Source organism: Gobius niger (genome assembly GCF_951799975.1).
Source record: "Gobius niger genome assembly, chromosome: 1".
NCBI lineage: Eukaryota > Metazoa > Chordata > Actinopteri > Gobiiformes > Gobiidae > Gobius > Gobius niger.
In genome coordinates, this window is record NC_136852.1 from 52,020,576 (window position 1) to 52,033,867 (window position 13,292).

Consider the following 13,292-nt stretch of genomic DNA (forward strand, 5'->3'; position numbering starts at 1 on the left):
TTAAGTATGATAAATATATGTGTTGTTTTATGGTGTTGTGATGTGTTTTAACGCTGATTTGTTAGAAAAGGCTAATGAGAGGTTCACTTTATCAAGTGGCATCATAGCTGTTTTGCATGAATTGGAATGAAATTGTGTTTTGTATTTAGGAATGGTATTTAGTGGTTTCAGCATAATCTGACAACAGTGTAAGTGAAAATTGACTGAAGTCTACATTGTTTAGAGACTGCTTGGTTTCAGCCTTTGGCCTACTAATTTGCTGTAGATGATTTTAAACTTTAAATAAATCACACAAGCAATATGTAAGCAACAAGGATTTATTGGTTAGTAAGGATGTCACTACTGCAACAACTGCAATAGGTATCAAAATGCATGTTGGTGAAAATGGGGCAGGACAGGCTTTAGTAAGATGCAGAGGTCAGGGTTGAAGAAAGTGTCAAAGGCCTTTAGTTAACGGGGTGAAAAGCTCCCCTCTGGTGCCACTGCATGTCCCGGATGCGGCGGACCGACTGGATCTGAGGGATCTGGGCTCCAAACTCAGTGCTGTCTTTGTACTCTCCCTTCTCAAACACGTACTGGTATCCTCTGTATCCTGGGTACTGATACCCCACCCAGCTGTGAGGAGGAGACGGGATTCATGAGCGGTAAGCAAACAGGAAAAATAGTCACAGTGATTTAGCCGTTTGTTGTTTGTTTTTTCATTCAATGCCAGAAATCATTAAATCATCATTTGTGACTGAAGTGTGTTTGAACTGTTTTGCATAAGCTATGAGTGGTGAAAAATTGCATCCCTATTACATATAGTTGTTTTTACTTTTTCTTTTATGATTAGCAGTGGTAACAATGTCCTTATTTCTAACTAACATATTTTACCAAGTACTGAACCACTGTGGTAATTTTTGTTGAATGGCTATATTTTTTAACTTTTGCTTAAGCATTATCTCTAAGTAACTGATCCCTACTACTTCTCACATCTCTGAAGATATGAGCATAGAGGAAGGTTATAGGACACATTTCTTCATATCAAAATCTGTTTGACTCACGTCCCACTCTGCACGCGCACAGACGACACCTTCTCCTGATAACCATGAGCATGGAAGCTGGGCACATCGTCGTCGATGATCTCTATCTTCTTTCCTGCAAAGCTGGGGTTTTCATAAAGCACAATCTTGTGCTCCTGGCTGTCCTGAAATCAAATAACAAACCCATGTATCAATGTAGGAAGATCTAACGGGCCATTGTGAGATAGTAGAGAAAAACTAAAATAGTCTATATTACATACATTTTTAAGAATTTGATATGAAATAATTCCTAAATCAAACAGTTTTATACATACAAATAGTACATACATACAAAGGTCTAGAGACAACAGATTGTCACTTATACCCAGATCATTCTCTCTTTCTGTGTTTATGATAATGTGTAAGAGAGTGAAGTTTTGTTTTCTTACAACTTTAATCGGGCGAAATGCGGTGATGGTGTCACTGCGCCGGCTGTTGGTCCAGGAATCCCAGCGAGGATACTCGCCCTTCTCAAACACGTACTGCTCTCCCTTACAGCTTGCCTGCTCATACCCCACCCACCTGAGGAGAGAGCAGTCAGGAGGCACATCAGGGCGGCAAAGGTGGGCAAACTAGATATGGTTTGTCTATTCTGATGAGATGCTGTTTCATATAGTTAAAATACAACCATCACAATTCTGTAACTTTTTAAAGCTTAAAAAGTTATGAAATGCAGGTATGTATTTGGTCTAAGCATGACTTTTGACTGGCTATGAATGTAACTCTGTTTTGTGTTCTACTTCAGCTTTGTGTGCCTCTGACCCACACTCACGGTCCACACAGCACCAGTATTGAGCCCACTTTCTCCACGCCTGCCTCCTGGAGGTTGTTGCAGGGCCCAGTCAGCTCATGGCAGCGTCCCTGGAAGTTCTCCTGCTCATAGATAACCAGCTGTGGACCAAAACACAAGGTATCAGTAACAGATATTTGTTATTTTCTTACACTGTATATATAATGTCAGTCTTACTTGATAATAACCTATTTTTATTGTGACCAACTTTGCATTCTTAATGCACAAATATATGATGGCTGTAAAGCCCCTCTTCATAACATATTAGTGTTATGACCATAAAGGAAATAACCCTGGCAAATGCATTATTGAGTAAAAAAACACCAGGGTAAATCACTAAAACCAGCGCTGTATCAGACCTAATGATCTAAGTTGTTCATTAACCTGAATCAACATCAGGAGATTTCCCGGGCGCTGCAGTCGCCCACTGCTCCTTACAGATTGCCCCAGTGGCATCGAAGGATGGGTCAAATGCAGAGAGCACATTTCCCCAGAGGGACAATAAAGTAACTATACCTTAATCTTAACCTTAACTAAACTAGGACAAACACAGGGCCCTTTCAACAATTCTGGAAAAACTAAACTAGTACAGCAAAAATAGTATTAAAACAACATGGATATGGATGGATCGAGACTTACCTTAAATGCATTGGTGCCTGGCTGCTGCTGCTTGGATGCAGGGTTCTGGTGGTCTGTGGCCATAGTGAAGGATAAACCTGGAAAAAAAAAAAAAGATAGAATATAAAGAACGACAATGATACATAATCTAATAAAGAGATTATAATAATATATTATAATAAGAGATTATCTAAACTGTATGTTTTGCACAATAAACAATCTTTGACTAATTTAACAATGTAAAACAATTTGTGTTTACATTAACAAAAATACAGTATAAAAGGTGACCTCCATGCAGCCCTTACCAGTACCTGTCCGTGCCAGTGTGTTTGTGTGGGCACCACCGGCTCAATATATACGGCACAGCAGGGGGGCACTCTGCCAACAGCGCCGACAGTGTCCTGGTACGGGGTGTGGGTCGAGCTGCCATAGGCCCAGCAGAGATGAGGGGTCGCCCTGCTGCCTGCCCCCACCCCGGGGTGTCATTCCCACAAAGTTATTTCATTAGTTGTCAGTTTTTGTGCAGCCAGTCATTGTTCGATATCCACATGATTCAGCACAAACAGTGCCAAGAGTCCCACCACCACAATGAGCAGCAGAGAGGGAGAAACAGTAGATCAGGCTCAGAACTCAAATCAAAAACAAATACTGGCTAATGTATTTTATTTCAGCATTGGCTATATAATTATATTGATGGTGGGCATTCATTGAGATCAGGGGTCTCCCAGGCCGGTCACGATAACAAAATCTAAAGTTTATCTATCTAAACTCCAAATCATCAAAATCTAAAGAGACTATGATGATATTATTGGAGACCTTTCTTTGCAATAGACACAAACACTAAAGCTCAAAAACAACAGGCTCTGTTCAAAAAATACTTAATCTTAAAATATCCCACAATAAACATTAAAATACAATGAGACACAAAAAAGTAAGTATTGCATTAGAAAAATGGGGGGGAAATGCAGACAAATGCACTGGTAGAAATCCAGCCTAAAATGTTTCGTTTATCTGTCATTTATTGAACGATAAGTCGATATAGTAATTATTGTGACAGCCCTGGGGTCTCCAACCTTTTCTACCTGTTCAGCTACGGTACTTTTATGTAATAAAAACATCAGAGTGCTACTTAAGCTTCGAAGACACCTTTTTGATGAAGATATTTCAATATAATTCAAGGAAATTTATTGAATTTTGTCCTTAAACGGAACTTTAAAACATAAATGCTTCCAGGGCCAGATCTTGTGGTTCATAGCGCAGGCTGTATAGAAGACGAGTACGCAGACGGGGGCGCTCCTTGCAATCTTCAGTGTCATACCTGGCGCAAAAAGTGGGCAGGACAGGAGGGGGGACAGACTCGCATTGTGATGTTGTGGTGCCGTCCCCGCCCCATGCTTTCCCCAGACCTGCGGAAGGTGGTGGGTTGCGAGGAGGGGGGTTTCTCCTGTTAACGCGTAACATGATGCAGTGCGCAATGTTTAATAAGGATTAAAGAAATAAAACTGTCCCTCCGCTGCTGCAGACACTCACTGCAGATCCAAGATGAGCGGGCGGGGAAAGCTAGGCAGCAGGCAAAGAAAACTGTAGCGTATTGGAACATTTGCGCTACAGCTGCAGGATTCTTGGAGCGGCTGAATTGGGGGGGGGGAAAAGAAAAGTTGCTATATGCCTTGTAAAATGCCTTGTTTTGGACTGAGCCGTGGCTACACAAGGAGCATCATCAGGAGGTAAACACTGACACATGATGGAAATGTCTCCTTAAAACTCAGATTAGACGTGGTGTTGTGGCACTTGAAGGCATGTGTGGTTTATTTATGGAAAACTATTGTTGTGTTCGTAAACCAACGCTCAAACAGAGTTTTCAAGGCAATGTCGCTTTTGTTTTCAATTTGACGTCGATTCTAAGGAAGAAGACAAGGCAGCGCGATGTAAAGAGGGGCATAATGTGAAGGTTGCCACAGAAGAGTAGCACAAGTGCTACTTGTAATAAACTACGCCTCAGTCGGCCTCTTTTTCTTAAATAACGCCCTCTCCCTAGTGGCGCAGCCTTGAGCGCAAAACCTGCGCCACATGCAAGATCGCGCGTGTACCACGTTGCGTTTAGAGTTGCGCACGGACTGCGCCAGTCACAAGATCTGGCCCTCAGAGTCTGTTCAAAATGTTCAGAACAAAAAAGAAATGTCAGACAAAATCTAAAATGTGACTTACCAAAGGGTAGAAAACCTTTGGAGAGCTACCAAAAAACAGGCAGCACTGGGCACCTGAGCTAAAAATTCCTGATTTAGGTTCATAACAAGCTGAATTTCAAATTCATTATTTTTTTTAAATTAGATTTAAAAATATATATTTACTGTACAGAAAAGAAAAGAAAAAATAGTGGGGAAAAAATAAGGGGGGGAAAAGAAATTCAAAAAATAAAAATATTCAAATGATTAAACAAAAGATATAAAAATAACAAGTAGAATGTTTTTAACGTAATTTTCTAAAAGTGATGCATAATCGCCATCCCCCAGTCACAGTAATGAGGCTAGTTGCCACAGGAAGGGTAGCCAATGCCCAATCTCTGACACAGCTGTTTTGAAAGTCCTTGACAATATAACGTCTGCTCTGGACTCTAAGCAATATTGTGCAGATACAGTTGTGCTCAAAAGTCTACATATCTTGGCAGTATTATTTTTTTATTTTTGCCATTTGTCAGAGAATGTGAAAGATAACTCAAAACATGTTTTTGTGTTTTTGTTTTTTTTCACTCATAGTTAATGCTTGTGTGAAGCCATTTATGGTCAAACAACTGATTTATCCTTTTTAAATCATAATAAGAACTGAAACTGCCAAAATGACCCTGATCAGGACACTGAGATGGCCACTCCAGAACCTTCACTTTATTCTGCTGTACCCAATGAGAGGTCGACATGGCCTTGTGCTTTGGATCGTTGTCATGTTGGAACGTCCAAGTGCGTCCAGGCTGATGAGCGACTCCAGTATTCTTTAATAACATGCTGCATTCATCCTGAAATCAGTTCTGACCAAGTTCCCTGAATCTCACACATCCCCAAAACATCAGTGATCCACCTCTGAGTTTCACTGTAGGAACGGTGTACCGTTCATCACAGGCCTCGACTCCCCCAAATGCAACGTTTATGGCCAAAAGGTTCCAATTTGGTTTCATCACTCAAAATTGTATTGTTTCAGAAATGTTGAGGCTTGTGTCTGTGCTGCTTAACATATTGTACGTGGATACTTTGTGGCATTTGCAAAGTAATGGCTTTTTCTGGTGACTTGGCAATGCAGCCCATTTTTGATCAAGTGCCTCCTTACGTATTATGCTTGAAACAGCCACACTACTGTTTTCGAGAGTCCTGTATTTCAGCTGAAGTTATATCTTGTTTTTTCTTTTCAAACTCACTGACCTTTTATACACACACAATAATTACAAACACAGGTCACAGGTGAGGATGCCTACTTTTAGTAGCCATTCAAACCCGTTTGTGTCAACTTGTGTGCATGTTACTACAGGCCAAGATCACCAGGGTATAAACCTTTGATCAGGGTCATTTTGGTAGTTTCTTTTGTCATAATGATTTAAAAAGAGCTCAGTTGTTTGACCATAAATGGCTTCACACAACCACTAACTATGAGTGAAAAAACGTTTGTGTTATCATTCATATTCTCTGAAAAATAGGAAAAATTCTGCCAGCGTATGTAAACTTTTGAGCACAACTGTATTTTCATAGATTTAGCAAAAGCTTCCTATTCAGTGAACCACTCTTATCTTAATAAAACCACTGAGCCAGATTGGATCTTTTGGGGTGTCTGGTGCGTCATGGTTCTCAAATTGTGCTTTCCAAGCATGTGTTACCAAGTTTCTCAACACACCACAGTGTATTCATTATTCATTCATGCTCTACTCTCTGGTGGCAAGCTGCTATTGTAGCCACTGCCGTCCACTCATGGACTGATTTAAGCGATACTGCCCATCTGTGTCATTGGCCCCTCCAATCACCACCAACCATTCACTCACTCACTACATTCATTCTGGCCTGTTGTACATGTTTTTAGTGGTAGGGGAAACAGGAGTACCCGGAGGAAACCCCATGCAGACATGGGGAGAACATGCAAACTCCACATAAAATGGCCCGTCCGGCCAGAGATTGAACCCGGGACCTTCTAGCTCAGGGGTGTCAAACTCATTTTGGGTAGTGGGCCACATATAATGTACACACAAAAATACTATCGAGAACATTTTCCCAATAAATGAATATTAATGAGCTGTGATTTGGTCAAAGCCCCAACTTCACTGTAGCCAAATCAATGTCAACGGCTTACACTTGAATTGCACTTTACAAGCCTGTGTCACAAGTTTCTCAAAGTGCTACATAGTACTAATTCTTCACTGACTCCACACTCGTTGGTGGTGGTAAGCTGTTTTTAAAGCCGCAGCCGCCCTGGGGCAGACTGTCCATTTACCACGTGGCTATAATGTGTTGTTCATATCCTGATCTCTTATTATGTCAGTGCCCTCTGCTGGACACATGGGAAATTCTTCTTTTTTTCTTTTAAGCTGCCCCCTAGTGGCTGGAATGAACATTCTGGCTATTCTTTAAAAAATCATAACTCTGCACAGGAATGGGCTAGAGATTTAGAGCCGGATTAAATCATCTCGGCCGCATGTTTGACATCCATGTTCTAGCTGAGAAAGCGCAGGGGCTAACCCCTGTTCTACCGTGCCTTTATCGGCATATAAATGCATGTGAAGGTCAACTTGAAAAACTGGACACACTTTGTCGTTTGGCAATTTGTTTTATTACAAATGTCTCTGCAGGACACGTCTCTGTTGGCTTTACCCTAAGGTGAACAGTCATCACTGGAGTCGCAACATCCACTGGCTCATGTTCATCTGGGTCTCACACTCAACTATCTTGGTCAGCTGCAGCGTGAAGTCCCCTTCAGGTAAACACAAGATCGTCACAGCTTACAAAGTGCCTTTGGCCTCATTCCTTTCGCTCTGCTGCTGCCAATGATTGGAATTTTGCCCAAAATACACTAAAGCTAAAATCACTGATCTCGCTGTAATTTCCTGTATATAACCTTCTATTGTATTTGTTTTCCTTCCCTGTCACATTAAGTGCACTTTAAGCACTTTCAGGCCAACATTGTAGATAGGAATGTGTTGTTAATGTTTTGCCTGATGAAATGATGGAAATAAAATAAAACAAAAATATCAATTTCATGTTGAAATGTGCTCAGTCAGACAGAACAAGTCTCTCAGACCTGATTATGTTAAACCTCATCCTGAACACTAGTACTGCACATCTGACTGAAGTCTGAATCTGGAGAGGATGAAAGGTGCAATGGGAGACTTCCTGTATAGTTATGTGCATAGAAGTCCAAGGTCCTGGAGAGACTCGTGCAGGCTCAGCTCAGATCCATGGCATCCGTCGCTCTGGACCCTCAACAGCAAGAGGTCGATGTGGGTTGGCCCTCAGGCTTCCAAGTGAAATGGCTCGAATTAACATATTGATACTTTTTATGTCTAAATGCAAAATTCCATACTATATAACCGTTTAGGGTTCACCTCTGCTTAATGCAGACAAGCAGTAGTGTGGTCCTACCTAGAAAAATCACCTTCTGAAGGTGTACGAGCCCAAGGAGCTGGTCATTGACTTCAGGAAGACAGGTGGAGCTCACTACCACACAGAGCCAAGAGGTGGAAGTAGTAGACTGCCACCACAAAGCGAACAGCATGTGAACAGAAGACTGGACAGTGAGAACAGCAGCAACAGGGCAGTCATGTGCAGACTTCACTTCCGGTGGAAGCTCAGATCTTTCCATGTGTTCAGCGCACAGCAGTCCGTGGTTTCCAGTGCCCTGTACTGTGGTCCGCCATGGGACCCACACCTCCAAAGGGGAGTTTTGCCAGATTGTCCAACTGATCCACAAAGTGTGACATATGATTGGCAGTGACAGGAGGACACTGGACAAACTGCTCACCCACTTTACTGGATTGTACATAGAGGACTCATACTGCCACAGGAGTACATTCAATACAGCAGCAGTACAACTCTCTGACAGATTATGTAAAGTCATTAATGTAAATGCAGCTGTTGTTTTGCACTGCATTTTACCCCACCTCTTGTACATATTGAATAATATATGCTATACATACATTTGAATATCAATCTAGATGTGTACATATGGCCTACAAATCTGGTATCAATAGAGTAGATCATAATACAGTGTCTGTTTTCTTCCTCACCTTGCAAGTTCTTATAATATTTCTTATAATATTTCTGCACAGCCCTTTGATGACACTGCTGTTGCATTTTCATATTTTTGTGATTTGGTAACTACAAAACCTTTTTTATATAGCTGATAGGATTGATGATACAAATACAACTGAAGAGGGGGAATGCAGTGCACTTCTTTTAATAGCAAGCAACATGCAGTGTGACATAATTTCCATAACTGTCGCAGGTTTCACATATAGTCAATAAGTCATACACTCTACTAAAACATTAGAAAAATTATCCAAAGCAACAAAAAATAAATGTATCCGTTCAATGAGGTCTACTTTATTTGTGTTAATATCGCTAATACCACATATTTCCAACGTGGTCAAGTTACAAGTATAACATTACCAACAAACAGTAGGTCAGACGGGCTCTTTATTCAAAACATACATCGCACTCCTCACGGGGCATAAGCAGCATTTTGGCGTGTTAGATTTGGGGGCAGAGGGCAGGGCACAGGGCATCTCAGAGGCGGGGGAGCGCTAGGGGTGTCCCGCTGTGGCAGAGGGGGCGGGGGGAGGAGCAGGGGCGGGGTCAGGATCCGGGACAGGTGCGGGAGATGGGGAGGGGTCCGGGGGAGTGAAGCAGCCCTTCTTGTGCCACTGCATGTCCCGCACACGCCGCACCGACTGGATCTGAGGGGTGGGCGATTCCCAGTCGTTCCAGTGCTTATAGTCTCCGCGCTCAAAGACGAACTGGCGCCCCCTGTAGCCGGCATACTGGTAGCCAACCCATCTGAAAGAAGATTGGACAAAATATTAACACAAGAGAGAAACAAGGCATGGGCATTCAAATTATGGTAAATACATAATTTTTTGGGGGGGATTTCTTTGTTGTTTATGAGTATTTGTCAGTAATCATGAGTCACTATTGGGAATAAAACATATTTCCCATTACTATTTCGTGTTGGGGCCTTTTTTTTCTAGCTCTGTTGTTTTCTATTGTAGCCACTCATGTAAGTAGTTGATAAGGGTTTGAAAATACATATATTACTTTTTAAATAGCTGATCTGGTTCTTTGTTCAGTATAAGCTTGTGTTTTCACGGCATTGCAGAGACTCTCAAGCATTTCACACTGACAATCACTGCCTCTATATTACCACTAGATCTAAACTAGGGCTAAACCAGTTCTGAAGTAAGATTATATTATGAATTAAGTAGTTCTGACCACCACAAAAGTCAAAAACATGAATGAAATAGTTTGTGGATTTGAAAAAGCTACAGAGGAGCCCCAAGCAACCTGCGTACCACAGTCTCTATTGAAAATGCATTGCAAAACAGTAGCATACTCAGGACTTGAACTTATTTTGTTAAGTCTTTTTAACGTTTTGTGGCTCTGACAGTTGTTATATAGAAGTTCTTGTGCCACCTCTGAAAGACATAAGGCGTCTTACGTTCCATTGAGCGCCTTAACGCTTGCTACACGATCCTTGAACCCAAGTCCCCAGAGGCTCGGCACGTCGTCGTCGATTATCTCAATCTTCTGGCCAGAAAATCCGGGACTGTCAAACAGGTGTAGCTTGTGCTCGGCGCTGTCCTGATGAGAGAAGAGACAAGTCGCATAAAATATCTGACAATGCGTTCTCGGATTTGCCTGAATAGTGCCTGGGAGCAGTGACCCACCACTTTGAGAGGTCTGAGAGAGAGGAGAAAGTAGCTGTTCTGGCTGTTGGTCCAAGTGTCCCAGCGCGGGTATTCACCTTTCTCCAAAATGAACTGCTCCCCTGTGAAGCCATGACGGTCATACGCCACCCAGCTACAGGCAAAGACACTGGGTTAGACAACATACTTACTAGTACACTTTAAAACGACTGTACCCAACTGGCTGTACCAAGAACACTGATTTACAACAGGAGCAGTTTGGAAACACATGCATCAAACAGTGACAGTTGCCCTGGGCGTCCCCTTGTCCACCCCCTGGGAAAAACTCCTACACCCTGTATGAGAAAAAAGAAATCTCAAGGAGAACCACAGTGAAGGATAGATCCACTCCCATGGGCCAGACAGGCTGCAGATAAGCCCAGAGTGGGGCAGTGGGGCTGATGGGGCCTAAGACTGTGGAGCTAATGTCCTTGTTGGAGCTTCAGGACAAAGGTCAAGGAACTCATCCAAGCAGAAGGCATTGTTATCACTCGGGCATTGAACGTTAATTGGTTTTCTGCCATATTGTTTGTACTGTGCCATTTAATTTGAATAGTATTATTACAATACTGCTACAACCATAGGGAGTAGTAGTTGAAGTGGGGAAGGGGTTTTGGCCAGTAGTTTCCAACGTTTTTCTCTGACACATAAACAAATAAAGCAATCTGACAGTTTTTTTCCTCCCCAGTAATTTGTGTGGAATTGTTGTTGTTAAAATAGCAAAATATTTCTGATGATTTGACCATATGATTACAGGCAAAGCTGTGGGGACCCCCGTAATCCCTGCCGCTCCTTCTTTGGCATCCTGCTCCCTTCAAAAAAATCCATCCAAATCTGTGTACCGGCCAGTGCTGGGAAACTAAAGCTACTATTGCCACTACAAAGCTGCCTGATAAGTTGAAGCTTACGGTCCAGACTCCACGATCACTGACGACACCTTTTTCAGCCCTTTCTCGTTCAGGTCTTTACACTCAGATGAAAACTCCGCCTTTTTGCCCTGGAAGTTTTCAAACTCAAACAGCATCACCTGCAGCACAAAGACAACATTACAACCCGCTTCACAAACACACTTAAAATATGCCCTTCCCGAACATTTGAGATATGATTTTTACACTAGTTGTGGGTAAATATGATCAGTATGCTTGTAAAATGACAAATAAAACTCATGGCTGTAACTTTTAAACAATTGTATTACAGTTTCTTACAACTTTAAGGGTTGACAGGATGAATCAATTATTACCACTATTACTACTTGTGCTAATAGTGCTTTTTCTTGTACCTTATAGGACGCCCCGGCTCCTCCCTGGCTTTTTCCTGCAGCCAGCTGATCTGGGGCACTCTGCTGCTCTGTCATCCTCCCGGTCCTCTGCTCCTCCACTGGACAATTTCAACAATGCATGAGGTAATAACACTAGAAAACTATCTCAAGTTAAGCTGCAGTTTGTTTTGCTATAAAAGTTTCAGCTGGTCTGTTCCATCAAATTCTTGGAAAGCAAATGTATTTTCATCAAAGAGCCACATTGTGATAATCATATCTAGGTGTAGCTCCTGTAAGTTTTGGTCATTTAGATTAAAAATGAATAAAATTAAAAAGTAGTAGCAGTGTGTAGTTGCAGTATAATATTGTTGATAAAATCACTCAAATTATGTGTCTGCTCAGTCATAAAGAAATGCGTCCTCTAGAGAAATCTAACTTGAATCAACGATACAAATGTAATGTTTTGCCCTTACCTGGATTTGCCTGTTGTGGCCGTACTGTCCCTCTGCCTGTGCCACCTGGTGTTTGGTTGGTGGGATCGCCCCGCTGGAGGGCACTGGATCGGTGGGGCTATTTATGTTTTATTTCAGCCGCAGCAGCAGAAACAGGGGGAGGTGTTGATACAGCAGATCTAGGGCTTTTACATTGTGTCCGTAATGTGCCTCTCAATAGGGCCGCCGTTGGCACCCGGCCGCTCCTGCCCGCTGCCACCGGGGCGTGTGCGTGGGCACCGGGACAGTGAGCCAAGAGGAATCAAGCAAACAGCAGCTCTCAGCAGTAACCAGAAACATATGCACTGACCGACTGTGCGGCTGAATGTAGCTAAACTACACCGCAGGACGTTTAAAAAAAGCTCTTTATGACGGGACTGGTCTAATCTTGAACTTGAAGGAATTTTTATTTTCCTTCCCTATCAGTCTTAAACATGCATAGATCTTGTAATGTATGCTTCCATTGTTTTGGAGAGATTAATTAGAGATTTTAATTGATCATGTTGAAGTATTGTAACATGGCAAAGTTAGAGAGGATGTCACGAGGCATCCTAAAAGACAATGCCCTTTGCACTTGGAATTTTGCTTACTTCCTTCTGGGCCTTGGTTCTTAACCTTTTATAGGGCAAGTGACAATTTCTGGTCATTTCTGCACACTTTACATATGGACTCCCTGCTGCACATCTGTAAAGTAAAGAAGCATGTAGTCTTCACTCAGCCGATTAGAAGAGATCACCCTACATCACAGATCCCATTACTGTGGCATTTGACCAATCAGCAGAGACCTGTCGCACTCTCAACTTCCTGTTTTCTCTGAAGTCTGAAAAAGACCCAAGTCCTGCTAAATTCCTGGTACATTTCTTTGCATAACTTGAAAACTAACTATGGTAAGTTGATGAAACTCACATTTTATTGATGAAAAATTGTGCTAAGTGATATGTGTTGGTTTTGGAGGACGTAGTGAACTAAGTGAAATTACAGCATGAAAAAGGCAGGCACAATATTTGATCATACACCTTGTTCACTTAAACCTGAAGTTAATTAGTTTTGTCCATATGTTGCACCTATTATTCATACTTTACAGTTTTTTTTTTGACAAAAGAAGCAATCCTAGTCCAAGGGTTTCTAGGATATGTTTTTTATG

General features: G+C 42.0%; 2 protein-coding genes and 1 long non-coding RNA gene across 3 annotated transcripts; 1 reads left to right on the forward strand and 2 right to left on the reverse strand.

Moving 5' to 3' along the window:
- Positions 1 to 298: 298 nt before the first annotated feature.
- On the reverse strand, positions 299 to 2,781 carry crybb2 (crystallin, beta B2). The gene is made up of 6 exons (XM_079568974.1): positions 2,775 to 2,781; positions 2,491 to 2,567; positions 1,834 to 1,952; positions 1,451 to 1,583; positions 1,044 to 1,186; positions 299 to 615 (listed from the first exon to the last, which is right to left on the reverse strand). Exons 2-6 carry the CDS (start codon positions 2,551 to 2,553, stop codon positions 447 to 449), a joined length of 627 nt encoding a protein of 208 aa, XP_079425100.1. The 5' UTR covers positions 2,554 to 2,567; positions 2,775 to 2,781; the 3' UTR covers positions 299 to 446.
- Positions 1,481 to 12,536, forward strand: LOC306972575. The gene is made up of 5 exons (XR_013793512.1): positions 1,481 to 1,624; positions 1,807 to 1,971; positions 7,292 to 7,419; positions 11,686 to 11,801; positions 12,330 to 12,536. It is a non-coding gene; the product is annotated as an uncharacterized lncRNA (long non-coding RNA).
- Positions 9,127 to 12,295, reverse strand: crybb3 (crystallin, beta B3). Its single transcript, XM_079568922.1, has 6 exons — positions 12,131 to 12,295; positions 11,679 to 11,776; positions 11,308 to 11,426; positions 10,382 to 10,514; positions 10,153 to 10,295; positions 9,127 to 9,494 (listed from the first exon to the last, which is right to left on the reverse strand). Exons 2-6 carry the CDS (start codon positions 11,751 to 11,753, stop codon positions 9,242 to 9,244), a joined length of 723 nt encoding a protein of 240 aa, XP_079425048.1. The 5' UTR covers positions 11,754 to 11,776; positions 12,131 to 12,295; the 3' UTR covers positions 9,127 to 9,241.
- Positions 12,537 to 13,292: the final 756 nt, after the last annotated feature.

Bases quoted from the DNA above. Each gene is read 5' to 3' on its own strand.
- crybb2 (XM_079568974.1), bottom strand. From the start codon at position 2,553: ATGGCCACAGACCACCAGAACCCTGCATCCAAGCAGCAGCAGCCAGGC. The intron at 1,584-1,833 runs GTGAGTGTGGGT...CTCTCTCCTCAG, and splicing joins ATACTGGTGCTGTGTGGACC to GTGGGTGGGGTATGAGCAGG. The intron at 616-1,043 runs GTGAGTCAAACA...TCCTCCTCACAG, and splicing joins GTGCGCGTGCAGAGTGGGAC to CTGGGTGGGGTATCAGTACC.
- crybb3 (XM_079568922.1), bottom strand. From the start codon at position 11,753: ATGACAGAGCAGCAGAGTGCCCCAGATCAGCTGGCTGCAGGAAAAAGC. The intron at 10,515-11,307 runs GTAAGCTTCAAC...CTTTGCCTGTAG, and splicing joins GTGATCGTGGAGTCTGGACC to CTGGGTGGCGTATGACCGTC. The intron at 10,296-10,381 runs GTGGGTCACTGC...TTCTCTCATCAG, and splicing joins CTCTCAGACCTCTCAAAGTG to GACAGCGCCGAGCACAAGCT.